Below are 18,174 nucleotides of genomic sequence, written 5' to 3'. Positions count from 1 at the left end.
AGCAGGCATTTTTAGGGTTGGGTGCAGGCAGTTGTGTTTGTCTGAGTCTGATGCCCTAGTATCTAATGATTTTCATACTTTGGATAATAGTGGGATTGCTGCACAATAACCAACATGGATCCATAGTTTCGATACCAAGAGTGTCAAATAAGCTAAGCACTTGTCAGCCCACAGAAAATATAGAAGCTCTGCAAAAAAGCGCAAGGATATTCACTGTTGACAGCACTGTCCAAAAACTTGAAAATTGGAACACACTTTCTCTGAAAGAGGATACTGATAATGGCAATGATGGTGACGATGAAAGGTCTCGGGACACAGCATTAAACACAGCAAATTCAGTTTCTGCTGCTAACTATACCAACTGTACAAGAAGTGAAATCCAGGACATGACAGATTTGAGTGCTTCCTCCTTGAAAAAATTTGTCCATCCAGATATTGGAAAAATGCAGAGAAGATATAAGCATTCTGAAAAAGCAAATAACGGTATTGAAGAGTGTAAGGATTTGTGTGCTATCTTGCTGACATCACCGAAGATCAGTATACCAAGAAGACAAGGAACAGAAGTTGTAAAATCAAAATCTGATGATGTTGATAATCCAAAAAGTAAATCAGTAAGTAAAATAAACAGATAAATAGGTAACTGTTTACATAAATATACGTATTCATATAAAACAAAAAGTCAAAAATGTTGCAAAGATTTTTCTGTTGTAGTTGATTATTGAAATATGCAGCTTGGGCAGCATTTTTGGGGACAACGGAAGAGTAGCTTGACCTGGATTTTCCAAAATTTTGTGCTTTTGTTTCAGATTACCAGCAACTATATATTTTTTAATCTTGTTAAAGTTTAACAACACCTTGGTTGTATGAGAATTAAGGTTTCTCATTTCAATACAGGAATCCTATTAAAAAGAAATGAGCTACTCAAATAAAATGTGTAATCCTAAAAAGCAAATGTTTCCAAATAAATCCAGAAGGAATGAGGTATGATAGAGGGTAATTTATGTTAAAGCTGGGCATAATGACAAAGAAGGATAATTTAAAGGTTATATATGAATAGGGAAGACAATTTCTGCCTATATAGAGCAAAATTGAGCACAATTCTACATTATATTTCAGACCATTGGTAGCCACTCATTCACTTTACTCCTGTCCTCTCAGATCAACGTTAAGGAAGAACTCATCTGGACCTTTCTGGATGGCAATACTAGTGGACTCCTAGAGATAGAAATTAACTGGTTACCTACAATGTTCACAGTAGTCGTTTGGTAGTACAGAACTTTTGTTGCTGAAAAAGATACATTTTGTTGAAAGTTTTTGCCTTGTACTCATCAGGACAATCGCCTTGGCCAATCAGGGTCAAGCTGCCTGGTTTAAATTTCAAACAATGCTTAGCAGTTAACTGTCAGTCAACATGAACTGGTGCATTCTCCATGGCAATGCCGCTATCAATGAGTTCATTTGCCATCCAGTCAACACACTCTTCTCATACAATATAAAGTTGTTGCTTCCCTGACATTGGTATTCTTGCGATTGGCCCAATGAGTGCAAGACAAAAAGCTTTGACAAAATGTCTTTTTTCAGCAATACTCCTTGCCCACAATATTAGTAACTGATAAGTCAGCCCCGCCAGCAACAGATGGTCAATGGATAATTCATTGGTGGATGTCTCTTAGAGGAGATCTCTTAAGCTCTGAATAGCTTGGTTAATTGGTAATCTTTATTATCTCATTGACAATTATTTTTGTGATAGATTCTTTGATAGCTTTTATACTCACTCTTGATTTCTTTAAATGTATAGGAAAAGAGGATTATTCTCACTAAATGGATCATCCAGCAGATAAAAAGCAGCAATGAGATCTGTGTTGAAGGAAAAAGGTAACTTCCTTTTCTTTAGAAATAAAAGGAGGAAAAATAGTATTTTGAAGAGGACTTTCCCCTTTTTATCCTGTCACCATTTTTACCCCCTCCCCTGTCCTGAAATGAACCAATGGCGACATAAAAAAACATCTTTACGTTGAGTGGTTAGAATCTGGAAGGCACCCCCAGAGAGTGTGACGAAAGCAGTTACAATTGGGGCTTTCATTGGATAAGCACCTGAAGAGAGAAAATTTACTACAGGGAAAGGCTAGATAGTGGGACTAACTGAGTTGTTCTTGCAGAGACACCGCCACCCAAGCCAAAGGGCTTTCTTCTGTGCTGAAATCATTCTAGTCTGATTGTTAACACGCTATTCAAGCTAAAAGAGTGTCACAGCAGAGCCTCATCTTGCCTCCACTTGGCATCTGGGAGATCATCATTATATCGATCAGCACCAGACATTCTGGCCAATTTTTGTACTCCTACTGCCAAGTTGAGATCAGTTAACATAGCCCTGAGATTAAACCTGAGACCTCTGGGTATATATGGCTACGGTAAACACTAATTAACAAGCTGAGGCATTGAGAGAGCAAATGTTTGCATGTTTTTCTTTCTAGGCAAAAACCCTTCTCAAATATTTGTATCTGCAACATACTTTAAAACTAGGGAAATGTCTCGATCTAAAGAAACTGAAAGAGCCAAGTTCAGAGGATGTACTGGCAAAGAATTTCCTCCAAGCTGTTCCTGCTCCTCTGATATAACTTCACAAGAAACACTATATTTATTTATGTATGCAGCTTATTTAGATGTACATTGATGGAGATTAGGTTTTTCAGAACAAAAGTGTAAAGATATTTTAGTACTCTGTGTGGTGGTATATGACTTGCTAAAGATATTTCATGTAATAAAAATGCATAGCCGTAAGTCAGTCTTTCCTGGAGTTCCATGTTTGAATCATCCCAGTCTGAAGTCAGTCTTTCCTGGAGTTCCATGTTTGAATCATCCCAATCTGCCACAGTACTGAAACGGTACATATCAAAATCACAAGTGCCATGCTATATAACTGTAACCATGGTAAACTATCCCTCCCCATTCTGTCTGCAATTTTGGCACAATTGACTGTACCATCCTTCTCCAATACCACTCTTCTGTCATCCAGTTGGGTAAGACCACATTCATCAGGTTCTGTTCTTATCTGTCCATTCATAGCCACAGAATCGCCTGCACCACGCCATTATCTTTGGAGTCCCCAAGGATCCATCTTTGTCCCCTCATATTTGTCATCTACGTACTGCCCCTCGATGACATCATCCCAAAACATGAGATCAGGTTCCACATTGATGACAACCAGCTCTACCTCTCTCATCACCTCCATTGACCCTAAATTGTGACACTGCTTGTCTAACATCCAGTAGTGAACGAGCAGAAACTTCTAGCTAAGTATTGGGAAAGCTGAAGCCATGGTCTTTGCACCCCACTATAATTTCCTAGCCACCGATTTTATCCCTCTCCCTGGCAACTGTCTCAGGCTTAACCAGACCATTCACCGCTTCGTGTCATATTTGACCTGGAGATGAGCTTCCTACCAGATATCAGCATCATCAATACTACCTACTTTCACCTCTATAACATCACCCAACTTCACTCATCAGCTGCTGCTTTTGTTGCTTCTACACTTGGCTATCTAACACACTCCTGGCCAGCCTCTCATTCTTCCACTCTTCATAAACATAAGCTCATCCAAAACTCTGCTGCTCAGATCCAAACTAGTACCAAGCCATTCATCCATCATCCTATTCTCACTAATCTCCATTGGCTCAGTCCAGCAATGCCAGCTCTGAAGAAGGTCATACAGACACGAAACGCCAACTCTGTTTCTCTCTCCACAGATATACTGTCAGACCTGCTGAGTTTTTCCAGCATTTTCTGCTTTTGTTTCATATTTCCAGCATCTGCAGTATTTTGCTTTTATTTTAAGATTCTCATCTTGTTTTCAAACCATTCCATGAGCCCTTGCCTCTCTGCAACCTCCTCCAGCCCTACAACTCTTCACGACCTCTGTGCTCCTCCAATTCTGATCTCTTGCCTATCCCCTATTTTAATCCATTGGCAACCATGCTTCCAGCTCCCTTGGCCCGAAACCCTGGAATTACCTCCCAAAGCCCCTTGTCACTGGACCAATATTCCAGAGACCCAGGATAATGCTCTGGGGACCCAGATTCAAATCCCACCAGAGCAGATTTCAATAAAAATCTGGAATTAAAAGCCTGATGATGACCACAAAACCATTGCTGATATCGTAAAAACCCATCTGGCTCACTAATGCCCTTTTAGGGAAGGAAATCTGCCATCCTTACATGGTCTGCCCTACATGTGACTCCAGACCCACAGCAATTTGGTTGACTCTTAAATACCCTCAACAAGGGCAATTAAAAATGGGAAATAAATGCTACCCTAGCTAGTGACACCTGCGTCCCATGAACAAATAAAAAATGCAGAATCAATGTTAACAGGCTGAATTTTTCCAGCCCCCTGGAGGCAGAGGGGGAATAGTGGGGAGCCACATTGAGGTAGCTCCCTGTCGCTTTCTCACCTCTGGGACACTTCTCACAGGGGCAGATGGGATCCAGGTCAGCTGCCCTTTCCACAGAGGCAGACAGCCAGTTAGGGCAAGACCCCCTTGAGGCCGTTTTGCAACAGCGCCAGTATTTTTTCACCATTGAAGCTGCTCTCTGCCATGTGGGTTCAAATGAGGCAGCTTCCTGTTGAGTGGCTATTGGAGACAGTCTGCATGCCTCAATGATAGGGTCATAAGGATGAAAGGCTGCAACCACCGAAGGTCACTACTCCTGCAGAGATGTTTGTTTTCCCTTCCATTCCAATGGCCCTACCAGCTTCAGGCCTTTTTTGTTTTTGAGGACTTCAATGCAGACAACCAATGGCATCTCTTGTGTTGAGCTGCCCTCTCCCTTGCTTGCCTGCTTCATCAGCATCCACCTCCTGATGGAGCTGTCGCCTGACATTGTTGTCAGCTCTCTGGGGCCTCAAGCTTCGGGATCCTGTACACTGTCCTTAATAGAATGGCAATGCAGACATCACCAATTAGGAGATAACGAAGGTTTCACCAGCAGATGTCCTAACGATATGGGTGGGCTTGACGTCAGGGTCTCGACCCCTGCTGGAAAATTTAGTCCAGTGTTTCAGGTTGATGATCTTTTGTCGGAGATGGGATTAACTTTGAACTTGGTTAATTTGTGCAGTATCTACGGTAGTTTTTTAGTACTTTTTTTTAGTTTCTTCAATTTGAAAATAAGTATTGTGTATGTGTTCCCAAACAGAGATGCTGACGGAGTATACTGGCATAGTAATGTAATTACTGAACGAATTAAACAAACAGAAGTGAAATCTATTACTGGTTCGATTTATGTTCTGAAAGGTCCATTGGATTATGTTGCAATGAAGATCCAAGGTAAGTAGCACTTAATAGACTGATAAATAAGGTCAGAGAATGTAGAATCGGGACAAGTGGTAGAATGGATTGCTAGTTGGCTTCAAGACAGAAAGCAAAGAGTGGGAATAAAGGGTGGTTATTCAAGCGGCAGAAGGTGGAAATGGTGTTCCACAAGACATGAATAAATTTGCTGAGTGGGTAAATAATTGGCAAATTAAGTTCAGCACAGATTTATGTGAGAGAGTACATTATGGTAGGAAAAAGAGGGCGGTTACTTATTACATGGAAGGTGCAAGTTGCACCACAGGTTAGAGAGGCCAATCACTAAGCTTTATTTCTAGAGGGATTGAATTGAAAAGTGAGGAAGTTATGCTAAACCATTATTGAATTTCATGTGGTTTTTGTCACCATATTATAAAAAAGATATAAAAGCACTGGAAAGAGTGCAGCAAAGATTTAAAAGAGTGATACCAGAAATGCGTGGGTGTACATATCAGGAAAGGATTGACTTCCTGGGCCTCTTTTTTTTAGAAAAAGAAGGCTGAGGGTTGACTTAAATAAAAGGGATCTTTAAAATGACAAAAAGCCTTGTAGAGTGGATACAGAGAGCATAAAAAGAGGTCATCAATATAAGAGAGTCCTAAGAAATGCAATAGGGAGTTCAGAAGAAACTTCACCCAAAGATTGATGAGAATGTGGAACTCGCTACCACAGGGAATGATGAATCGAATAGCGTTAGATGCATTTAAGGGGAAGATATACAAGCATGTGAGGGAGAAGGGAATAGAGGGTTGCGATGATAGATTTAAAAGAGGAAACATGGGGAGGAGGCTCAAATGGAGCATTAATGCTAGCATGAACTGTTTGGGCAAAATGGCCGTGTATCCTATTAATCCTATGGTATTATAAAGTATCTTTATACGTATTGTATTCAAAACTCTGCTTCCACCGCCTTTTGAAGAAGAGAGTTCCAAAGAGACACAACCCTCTGAGAGAAAAAAATTCTCCTCATCTCTGTCCTGAATGGGCGACCCCTTAATTGTAAACAGTGACCCCCTAGTGCTAGATTCCCCCTCAAGAGGAAATATCCTCTCCACATCAACCCTGCCAAGACTCCTCAGGATCTTATATGTTTCAATTCAAATTTGTTTAGAGGTGCCTTTGTTGACCACATTTTATTTGACAGTACCCAACCTTAATTTGTTTTCCTGGTAACCTTTAAAAATATGACATTCTTTTTCAGTTTTGAGGCATGGTTCAAAATTTGGAAACTCCTCTGTCTACTTTTGAAAATTCAGCTTATAGTCCTGCCTTTATTTCTTTCCTTTATCTTTTATTTTAAAAATAAATTATATATCAATTCAGGTTGGTAACAAAGGTAAAACAGTATTTAAGTGAAAATGTATCTGCTTTAATCTATGAAAAGTCAACATACATAATTCCGTGCAAAGACATATTTACCCCCTTTACCCTTTCAACTTGACAATTTATCCTTTATAATAATTCCTTGTCACTTTAAATGGGAATGCAAAAGTGCTGGTATAGATTTAATCCTTAAATTAACAATTTTTTTAAAACAGGATTCTCCGATTCCTTTTTAAAACACTTCTTTTTTGGTTTTCCATTGGATTGGAAGGAGTATATTGAAGAATTCCTTGAAAGTATGAGGTATGCTTCTATTTCTGTTCTCTACTGTACTGCTTAACATGCTGCCGTATAGTCCAAAACTATCAAGCCAAGTGGGGGAAATTTTCAAGAAAACAATGTCCATAGAACATATCAAAGTATCACTCATTATCTCTCACTCAGATCCAGTCCTGCATTCATCCTTCTTTTTGTCTTTCTTGCATCAAAGGTATTAGGTAGATATTGAAAATTAGCTGAAAAATTTCTTCTCCACATTCAGACTGGACATGAATTCAGTAAATTTCTCTCAAATATAAGTATTTGTAGAAGCTTCTATCAAGTCTTTGCTGACTGACATTCTGCCCATTGTACAACAGATATTCCAGCGAAAGATAACAAAGTGAATTAATTTTAAAAATAAACTGCTGAGAGTATGCTGAATATCAGATTAGTGGAGCAATATTTTCCAGCATGGCTAGCGTTTCAGAACAGATGGTGTAATTTTTTCCAGTTTATGCTCTCTTGATAAAGGACCTGAAAAAGCATCAAATTGAGTAGTCCACAAACTAACTCTTAAAAATCCAACTAACATCATGTGTGCCCCAAATATTACTTTGAGAGAAGAGGACATCCATTGTTAACTGTTCAATCACAGAAAAGAGCCCATTCCTATCAAAATATCTGCAGCATTTAGAGATGTTTTTGTTCAAGCAGTTACTGTGTGTGTAGGTGGCTACATTTCAAGGTTGCTACATACTTAGTTTTTGTCTAAGTTGCTAAACAACTAGCTTATTGCCAAAAAGATTGAACTACTTCAATTACCAGTTGAAATTTTAACTTCAGGTAAAGGAGTGAAGGTGGAAGGAGAAAAATAGATTAGACTATATTGATCATACCTTACAGAAAATCAGATCCTATGAGTAACTGCAGACAAATCTGGGTCACCATTACATTTGAAGGTGGGAAGGAATGAAAGCTGCTTTTGGAAGTTCACAATGGGCTGAATTGTAGAGGGGCATGTGGGGGTGGCCATGGTCCCTATCGCCTCACTTCCCCCCCCCCCCCCCCCCGCCGCCGCCGTCTACAAAGTCAGGGGAGCGGTGAACCCAACCAGAATCCTATGTGCAATTTAATGCTGGGAGCAGTGTTAATTGCTTTAAGGTGAGACTTCTGCCCCTTTCTCAGGAGGAAGTCCTGCCTTAAAGAGTTGTTGGCCAATCCAGTTGGGTTCAAGGGGCTGAGGGACGGGGGTGGTTAAAGTTGGGGGAGTGGGAGGGGGGTGAATGCTCCTCTCTGATGAGCCCAGGGGGCCATCAAAGGAGGTTGCCCCCCCCCACCCCCACACACACCTTCCTCCTGCTTTGCCTGTGGTAAAGCTACTGGGCTTTGCACATGATCTGGGCCTCCCCTGTAAAATTTCAAACAGGTCGGGGGTGGGCAGGTAGGCTGTGGGGTGGCCACCTGCTGGATTTTATGGAGGTGCACCTCCACCTTCAAACCCACCACCAAAAATGTAAAATCCAGCCCAATGACAAATTAAGTTGTTGAAATAATATTAATATGCTTAAAAAGCAATTATATCAAAAGTTCTCATTATTTAGGGAAAAAACTAACAATCCAAACACAAGAGAGACTAAAGATGCCAGAATTCAAAAGTTGCCTTCAGTGAAATGCAGAAAACTACAAGATAATACAGCTTTAGCAGGTAACGTAGATAAGACTCCATCCACTAGATACCAACTTGGTAAAGCGAGGAACTCAGCAAAGAAAGAATGGACAAAAAAGTCACAAATTGAGATGGGTAAGTTTTTAATTATTTGGTAAGCATTGGAAAGATTTATTTAAATTCAAACCTGTATAAAAGGAGTAGGAGTAGAACTATTCACTTTTTTGAAATATAAATATATGTCACTCATTCGAAGGGGAAAACCATGTTGGTAATAGCTCCTGATCTATAACAGTGTGTGTTGCAGAGCTGCTGTGGCAACAAGCATTTTGACATGCATGTTGTAGCCTGGAACTATGGATAGTGATGGTAGAGGCTCCAACTTTCCTTCCATCACATGCTGACCAGGAATGTCTCCTGCTCTTACTGCCTGCCATTTGCATGTGTTGGAAGAGTTTGCAGGTTGATAATCAAATCTGTTTAGTCACGTTATGAACCTATCTCCCAAGTCATGGGGTGGAATTTGAACACGGAGTTTCTGGTTCAGAGGCACGGACGCACATCAATTCCATTTGTTTGTCATTTTGCTGCTCACCATTGAGGAAACTAGGCATATTTTGTTTGCACCAGAGAGAAAAAAGTGTTTCATTGTACCTTCACTGATATGGTTATAGCAAAAGTAAAACTTGGCAGATTGAAAAGACACTTTTGTTTGTATGATGAAAAAGTGATCTGTTTTGGGCAGTGGCACTGTTGAACTAAATTTCTTGCCAAGCAAACTTAATTTTAAAAAATGTTATGTAGGTACACCTTTAATTTGTAGAGTGCCAAAGTGAGTCTTCTACACAGCCTCCCATCTCATGAGATGATGGTTTGCACTTGGTGGTCAACACTGTTAAATTGGAAGCATAAGAAATATTAGGAACAAGAAAAGGCCATTGTGCTCAACAGGGCAATATAAATGAGTACTAATGCACAATTCATTTTCAGATGGCACTTCTGGTCCCACTTCACAATATTTATGTAAACCAATAATGTAACTAATGTCCCCTGTGGGGACAAAAAACATTGGCAATGGAAGGTGGTATGCCACAAGAATGGTGTATCAGGCAACAAATATTGGAAGCAGGAGCAGGGATGAGAAATTTCCACTGTTTGGCAGAATTCTGATTTTTGGATCATGGAATTCTGCCCTTTTAATTTTTTTTCAACTTCCACCTCCCTTTGCTGCTGACAAAGGCGGGAGGAGAGAGTCTCAAAGTCTGGAAAATCTCTGCCAATAATGAGAGAGGGAGCTGCTGCTCATCCCTCCAGGAGGGCATGCTCTGCTGCTGGCCATTTGATGAAGTTGTGGAGATAAGCAGCCTGAGAGCGGTGGAGCCCAAGTGAGTGTTTGAGATTGTTGGGAAGAGGGGCATGTATGTGTGGGGGTGTGGAGAGAGGGCTTCACTGAGTCTTCTGTCACCAGGGAATATGGAGAGCTAGAATGAAACCTATATGAGTATATGAAGTAATAACGTTTTTACAAAGTACTTAAAAATATATTTACATGATGTATTATATGTTGATCTATAATATGTGTACATTAATCAAGTACTGGCTGTTACTGTGCTATTTTATTGCTGTTTTATTTTTTTTATGGCATCTGGGGTCATGTTATTTCAAGATTTCTTTTGTGGGATATGGGCATTGCTGGCAAGGCCAGCATTTATTGCCTATCTCTAATTACCCTTAGATGGTGGTGGTGAGTTGAAATGGGATTACATTAGGAAATGGTTTGTGAAGCCTGCTGTAGTCCTTTGCTTTGCTTGTACATAATCCAGCAAGGTCGTGTTATTTTGTTAGTATGGTCTTCATCCTGTATTTTATGCACTAACTACATTGAATGCTAAAATGCTGATGTCACTTTGGTAAATTGATACAAATGCATTGGTCTACAGTCTTGACAGTAATAGAAGGTAAACAAAGGGAAAACTAATGTTTCTACCCATTTAGTCTGATAATTCCAACTGTTGAAGTGGCTTAGAAACATTTTCATTCACTATAGATCATAAGAAGTGCTATAATTGCGTGATTCCTTGTCACAAAACCATTTTCACACCTTTTTGCCTTTGGCCAACTGATCCCTGCAGAAGGTCATGTGAGGAAACCCCCAATATCAAGTCCAACAAGAGTTGACGAGCCTATGATACCCTCAACTATAATCAAATAGTTTGCTGGCATTACCTGTGTAGAATCATACATGAAGAATTGCTAACCAAGCATTGATAACCTGATGTCACCTGCCAAACCATACAACTGCAACTTACAGCATCTTCGCTGGGTGTGTTAGTAGATTGGAACTGCCGTTTTTGTTTTATTTCGTATGTGATAACAACACTGACGGATTTTGGGATATAATCACTGCAAGTTTACAACAATAACTTGTATGCTGCCTGAGATATTAAGGAAGATGTGATAGGTTTTAAGGGTTGTCTTAAAGGAGAAAAGAGTTGAAGAGGTTAAGAGAGGGAAATCCAGGGCTTGGGGCTCAGTCAGCTCAAGGCAATATCCACTAATAGTGAAACCAGTAAAATCAGATGCTCAAGTGGCCAGGATTAAAGGAACACATGTACTTCAGAGGGTTGTGGTGCTAGAGGAAGTTCTAGAGATGGAGAGGGGTGAGGTCTTTTTGGAATTTTCTGGAAGGATTTTATAACATGGATGTGAATTTTAAAATTAGCATTGCTTAACCATGGGCCAGTGCCGTTCAGCAAGCACAGGCGTGGGTGAATAGGATTTGTAGTGAGTTAGAATAGAGGCAACAGAGTTTTGTGCGACCTCATGATAATGGAAAGTAGAATGTGGAAGGCTGATCAGGTGTGCTTTCAAATAGTCAAGTCCAGAGATATGGTTAAGGCTTCAGCAGCCGATTATCTAAAGCAGAGACAGAGTTGTGCGATGTTACAGAGGTGGAAATAGGTGGTCTTAGTGACAACATGGACTTGTGATTAGAAGCTCATTTCAGGATTAAATATAGCACCAACAATCTGGTTCAGCCTCAGACAGTTTCCAAGACAGCAATAGAGCTGGTGGCTTTAGAACAGAGTTTGTAGGAGCGACTGGAGCCAATGACTTTGGTCTTCCCAGAATTTAATTGAAGTAGGTTTGATCAGCAATGGATGTTGGACAAGCAGTTTGAAAACCTAGAGATGGTGGAGGGTTTGAAAGTGGTGGTGGTCATGTAAAGCTGGATGTCATCAGCATATATGTGGAAACTGATGTGTTTTTGAATGATGTCGCTGAGGGACAGCATGTAGATGAGAAGTAGGAGGGGATCGTGATATGGATCCTTGGAGGTCATCGAAAGTAACTGCAGGAGTGGGAAGATATGCCACTCCAGGCAATTCTCTGACTACAGTTAGATAAGAGGAAATAGTTGATCAATCAGGTCAAAGACTGACGACAGATCGAAAAGGATGCGAAAGGATAGTTTACCTTTGCCACGGTCAGATAGGATGTGGAGAGGAAAAGGAGGTTGGAGGTAAGGTGTAGTTTATGAGGGAGGATGGGGTTAGGTGTATAAATGAGACTTAATCAAAATGAATTACTAAGGAATAACATTGCTTTGTCAATTGCAGTCTAATTAATAAATTGTTTTGTAATCTAAAGCATAACCTGGCTTATATTGCATAGGAACAGGAGTAAGCCATTCAACCCCTTAAGCCTGTTCTGCCAATCAGATCATGGGTGATCTGTACCTCACATCCAATTACCCAACTTTGTTCCATTTTCCTTGATATCAATACCCAATAAAAATCTATCAGTTTCATTCATAAACATTTCAATCTGTTCAATATCCACAGATGTTGATTGAGTGAATTCCATTTATTTATTCTATTTCCATCTCTTAATTTCATATTTTCATTTATTCTTTGCATGAAAAATTGCTTCTTGACTTCACTCTTGAATGATGGAACTCTAATTTTAAGATTTTGCCTCCTTGTTCTTGATTTCCCCACCATAGGAAATACCTTCTCTGTATCTACTCACTTGTGTCCTTCTGTCATTTTAAACTCTAGATTACTCTACAACCTTATAAACTCAGGGGATTACAAGCCAACTTTATGCAACTTTTTCTCATAATTTAACTCTTTAGATCCTGATATAAATTCTGGTTAACCTGCATTGTGCCCCCTCCAAGGAGTGTATCCTTCCTGAGGCATGGTGCTCAAAACTGAGCAGAGTACATCAAATGAGGCCTGACCAAGACTTTATAACTGAAGCATAACTTCCTCCGCTTTGTATTCCAGCCCCCTTGAGCTAAAAGCCAACATTCCATTGTCTTTTTTGAATGCTTTTTACTATGTCCAGTAGCTTTCAATGATTTGTGTAGATATACATCCTTCTGCTCTTCCAGAGTTCTGAATCTCTCACCATTAAGAAAATATTCTGACTTGTCTTTCTAGGGCCCAATGTGGATGAACCTGCACTTCCACACACCAAATTCTAAATGGCATAGATTCGGCCAGGGGGCAAAAATTATCCATAGCATTTTGTAACTTCTTGCTGAAACATCTTTTTGTATTCCAATCCCCTTGAGATAAAGTCCAATATTTCATTGGTCTTTATGATAACCTTTAGTACCTGTCCACTAACTTTTAGTGTTTTGTGTACTTAGACCTCCAAATCTCCTTGTTTCTCCACAATATTTAGTTTCTCACCCTTTAGAAAATGCTCCAGATTATCTTTCTTGGATCCAGAGTAGATTACCTTGCATTTACTCGCATAGAGTCCCATTTGTCACAGTATTAACAACTCACTTATTCTGTATGTGTCCTTTTCTGTGTCCATGTAACTCCTTGTTCATCTGCACAACTTAGTGTACCTCTTAACGTAGTGTCATCTACAAGCTTGGATGTGCAACCTATTCCTTTACCAAGTCATTGATATATATGATGAAAAGATCAAGCATAACTATAGAACACGACTAGTCACATCTGCCAATTAGAGTACGTTCCATTTATCCCTACTCTCTGTCCCCTACATCACAAACAATTTCTAACCCACGTCTCAAGGTAGCCTCCAATTCCATGTGATTTCAATTTTTGTAGAGCCTTATTAAATGTTTATGGAAGTCCATGTAGATAACATCCACAACCATCTTTTTTATCCACCATGTCAGTGGGCTTGTCAATAAGTTCATCTTTCTCGAGAAAAAATAGATTGTATTTAAGCAATTGAAGGCTGTGATCCTATTACCAAACTAATAATGTGTAAAGATGGACATAGAAATGGATAGAAAGCCCTATAGCTCAACTTATTTTTAAGACACCACATATAAAATTTACTCTAGTCGTCTTCAGGCTTTCTCACTTTCGTGATGCAGTAGGAAGTAGAGAGGTGAGAGTTTGTTGCCAGGGTAGATCACAGGTTAATGTGGTCTATGGCCTGAAAAAAGGATGAAACTGACACAGTGATCTAAATGGGTTGACTTGATCTTTCTCATTCCTTATAGCCCAACCAAAATATGGAGTTGGGATTTTGTGGTTCCAGCTTAGGCGCAAGGGCACTTCAAATATATATGTCTAAGGGTTACCAATAATTGAGCAGAGTACACAAATTTATGACAAGACCATTAAATTCTATCTATGCATACTAGCTATTTAAAGCTTTTCTTTTATCTTGAGAATTAATTTATTTTGCTTCCATGTGTTAGTAAGTAAAATAAAACCAACAATTATTTTTAGAAAAAGAGTGCAAGAAACTGGCTGCTGGTTTATCAATTTTGCAGTTTATTAAGTGTTCTGAAGTTTTAAGCCCTGGTAACCTCAGAAAATCCCTAGCTATTTAATTTGTCAACTACAGAAAGAATTTACTTTTAATTTCCTCATGTTTATAAAACTGTTTACTTATTTGAGTTTTGATATTTAAGACTGTTTAAATGGCTTACATTACTTTATTAAAATTAAAATTTCCACAGAAACATCAATGCAAAGAGGCACACTGACTAGCCGTAGTGGCCGTTACATTAAAGCACCATTGGAGTATTGGCGGGGACAGCGTTTAATTGTTGATAATACCTTGAACGTTACTGTCATTGAGGGTGGAACTGATTACTTGACTTCCAGCACTCGGAATAGTGCAGTGAGTATAATACTTTATAATAAATGGAATAATAAGTACTTAAGTTATTCAAGTAACTATTTTTGGTTTTTTTTTATATTAATAAAAACATAGAAAATGAATGCCAGAAATGAAAATTCTTTGAGGACCTCAAATCAGCAGAAAAAACAAAAAGCGTCCACAGAAGGCCTAAATACAAGACAAAATAGAAGTAAGAAAATGTAACAGTTCTGTGAATATTTTTGCAATAGATGCTCATGCTATCTTTCGGTTCTTAGAATAGATTTGTTGATTTGTATTTAATGTGTAGTGGCCTAATTTTGCAGTTGTGATGACAGCAAAACTGTCAGCACTCGCCATCATCATAGTGCTGGGATTGCTGACACTGATATGAAGTTAATATCAGACAGGGTGAAATCCATGCCACAAAGATTGCTAGATCTGTGTATCACAGTATCTTTACAGTGCAGAAGGAGGCCATTCAGCCCATTGAGTCTGCACTGGTTCTCTGAAAGAGTATTCCACCTTGTCCCACTCCCCTGCCATATCCCCATAACCTTGCACATTCTCTCTTTTCAGGTAGCAACCCAATTTTCTTTTGAATACCTCGATTGAACTTATCCCCCACCACCCTTTCAGGAGGTTTGTTCCAAACTCCAACCACCCTCTGGGTGAAAAAAAGAATTTCCTCACATCACATTTACTCCTTTTGCCAATTATTTTGAATCTGTGCCCTCTAGTTGTTCTTGTTCTCTTGAGTGGGAACAGTTTCTCACTACCCTGTCCATACCCTTCAGGATCTTGAATACCTCTATCAAGTCTCCTCTCAGCCGCCTTTTATCCAAGGAAAAGAGTCCCAACCTCTCCAATCTATCCTCATAGCTATAGTTCTTCATCCTGGGAATCATTCATGAATCTCCTCTGTATGCTCCCCAGTGTCTTCACAACCTTCCTCAAGCTTGGCCCCCAGAACTGGACGCAGTACCCCAGATGAGGCCTAACTAGTGTATTATACAAGTTCAACATGACCTCCTTAGTATTCAATGCCCCTATTAATAAAGCCTAAGATACTATAGGCTTCATTAACTGCTCTCACAAGATACCCTGCCATCTTCGATGACCTATGTACGTATTCACTGGGTGCCCCTGTTCCTGCACCTCCTTTAGAAGCTCTCCCTTTATTTTCTACTGTCTCACCACATCTTTCCTGCCAAAACGAATCACCTCACACTTCCCTGCATTGAACTTCATCTGCCACTTGTCTGCCCAATCCACCAACATGTCTATGTCCTTTTGAAGTTCAAGACTATCCCCATCACAGTTGACAACATTTCCAATCATCTTAACATCTGCCAATTTTGAAATCATGCCCTGCACAGCCTAGGTCATTAATATATATCAGGAAGAGCAAGAGCCCCAAACTGACCCCTGGGGTACTCCAGTACAGACATTCCTCCAATTTGGAAAACAACCATTTATCAATACTCTGTTTCCTGTTACTCAGCCAATTTCTTATCCAAGTGCCTACTTTCCCTTTTATTCCATGATCTAGAATTTTGCTCACAAGAGTGTTATGTGGTGCTGTATCAAATGCCTTTTGAAAATCCATATATATCACATCAACGGCATTTCATTTATTAACCTTCTCTGTTACCTCCTCATGCTGACTTTCCTTAATTATCCTACACTTGTCGAAGTGATTATTGATTTTATCCAGTACAATAGTTTCCTGAAGTTTCCTTATCGCTGTGGTCAAACTGACTGGTCTGTAGTTGCCAACTTTATCCTTGCACCCCTTTTTGAACAAGGGTGTAACATTCGCAGTTCTCCAGTCCTCTGACACCTCCACTGCGTCTAAGGAAGACTGAAAGATTATCACTAGTGCCTCTGCAATTTCCACTCTCACTTCCCTCTGTACCCTTGGATGCATCTCAATTGGTCCTGGTACCTTAACTATTTTAAGTAAAGATAGCCTTTTCAACACCTCCTTCCTCTCGATTTTCAGTTCTTCTGTGTACTAGTTAGCTCCTCTCTCGCCTCGGCCTAGTTTCAAATTCTTCCTTTGTAAAGACAGATGCAAAGTACTCGTTCAACACCTCCGCCATTTCTGCAGCCTCCACATGCAAGCCCCCATTTTTGTCCCTAATCGGCCCTACTCTTTTACCATCCTTTTATCATTTACATGCTTATAGAAGACCTTGGGATTCCCTTTTGTGTCCCCTTTTCATGCGCTGACCTTGCTTTTCTCATTAGTTTCTTCACTTCCCTTCTGGCTCTTCTATATTCAGCCTGATTCTCCATTGTATTTTCTGCCTGACATCTGTCGTACGTGCACTTCCTTCTTTTCATTTTTACCTCTATCTCACTCGTCATCCAGGGTTCTCTGGATTTATTTGGCCTACCTTTCCCTTCAAGGGAATATACCTTGACATTGCCTGCAATACTTTTTCTTTAAAGGTGGTCCGTTGCTCATCCACTGTCTTTGCCAACATTTGATTCCAACTCACTTGACTCGGGTGCATTCTCATCATTGAAGTTGGCTTTCCCCCAATTAACTACCCCTGCTCTGGATTGTTCTCTGTCCTTTTCCATGATTAACCTAACCTTTATGATACAATGGTCACTGTCCCCTAGAGACTCTCCCATTGATATTTGATCCACTTGGGCCAACTCATTCCCAGAACCAGGTCCAAAAGCACATGTCCTCTCATTGGACTAGAAGCATATTGCTGTAGAAAATTATATTGAACACATTCCAGGAACTCTTGCCCCTCTTGTCCTTTTGTACTATTCCTATCCCAGTCTATATTTGGATAATTGAAGTCCCCCATTATGATTACTCTATAACTCTTGCACCTCTCTGTAATTTCTTTGCAGATTTGTTTCTCCACATCCCTTCCACTAGTTGGTGGTCTATATACTACACCAATCGATGTTATTGCACCATTCCCATTCCTTACCTCTAGCCAGAGAGATTCTGTCCTTGACCCCTCTGGAAGATCCTCTCTCTCCAGTACTGTAATGCCATCTTTAACCAATATTGCCATTGCCTCCTTTTCTTCCTCTCCTGTTTCTCCTAAACACCTCATACCCAGGAATATTTGACGCCTAGTCCTGCCCTTCATTGAGCCAAATCTCTGTTATAGCAATAATATCATAATTGCATTTTTCAACCTGTGCCTGCAGTTCACCAATCTTATTGATCACACTCCATGCATTCACATGTATGCACGAAAGCCCTGATTTAGGCTTTTTTACTTTCCCGCTTATTCTGACCCCATCTAATGACTTACTGTTGCCTACTCTAATTTTCAAACTCTCCAAGTATTATATCTACATTGATGCAACTCTGATATATCCTTGTTATCAGTTGATACTTCACTTCTTCCCACTGCCAGTTTTTCTCCTCTGCACTCTGAATTTCCCCCCAGGTTCCCATCCCCCTGTCAATCTAGTTTAAACCCTCCCC

General features: G+C 39.9%; 1 protein-coding gene and 1 long non-coding RNA gene across 5 annotated transcripts in view; one reads left to right on the top strand and one right to left on the bottom strand.

The window, feature by feature from the left end:
* LOC144693040 (uncharacterized) overlaps window positions 1-18,174 on the bottom strand; it is a 63,923-nt gene that overhangs the window by 18,193 nt on the left and 27,556 nt on the right. The window lies entirely within an intron of this gene.
* Window positions 1-18,174, top strand: part of mis18bp1 (MIS18 binding protein 1) — a 72,627-nt gene that overhangs the window by 28,223 nt on the left and 26,230 nt on the right. For 3 of the 4 annotated variants that reach the window (XM_078562329.1, XM_078562326.1, XM_078562327.1), the window contains 7 exons: window positions 91-611; window positions 1,799-1,875; window positions 5,196-5,326; window positions 6,889-6,976; window positions 8,536-8,735; window positions 14,563-14,726; window positions 14,820-14,916. In XM_078562329.1, coding sequence (XP_078418455.1) covers window positions 91-611; window positions 1,799-1,875; window positions 5,196-5,326; window positions 6,889-6,976; window positions 8,536-8,735; window positions 14,563-14,726; window positions 14,820-14,916 — 1,278 coding nt within the window. The remainder of the gene's footprint in view (window positions 1-90; window positions 612-1,798; window positions 1,876-5,195; window positions 5,327-6,888; window positions 6,977-8,535; window positions 8,736-14,562; window positions 14,727-14,819; window positions 14,917-18,174) is intronic. The other variant, XM_078562328.1, reaches the window with a different exon arrangement.

The sequence above is a fragment of the Cetorhinus maximus genome, chromosome 18, assembly GCF_964194155.1.
Source record: "Cetorhinus maximus chromosome 18, sCetMax3.hap1.1, whole genome shotgun sequence".
NCBI lineage: Eukaryota > Metazoa > Chordata > Chondrichthyes > Lamniformes > Cetorhinidae > Cetorhinus > Cetorhinus maximus.
Note: the sequence above shows the minus strand (reverse complement) of the source record. Positions and strands in the feature narration are given on the sequence as shown.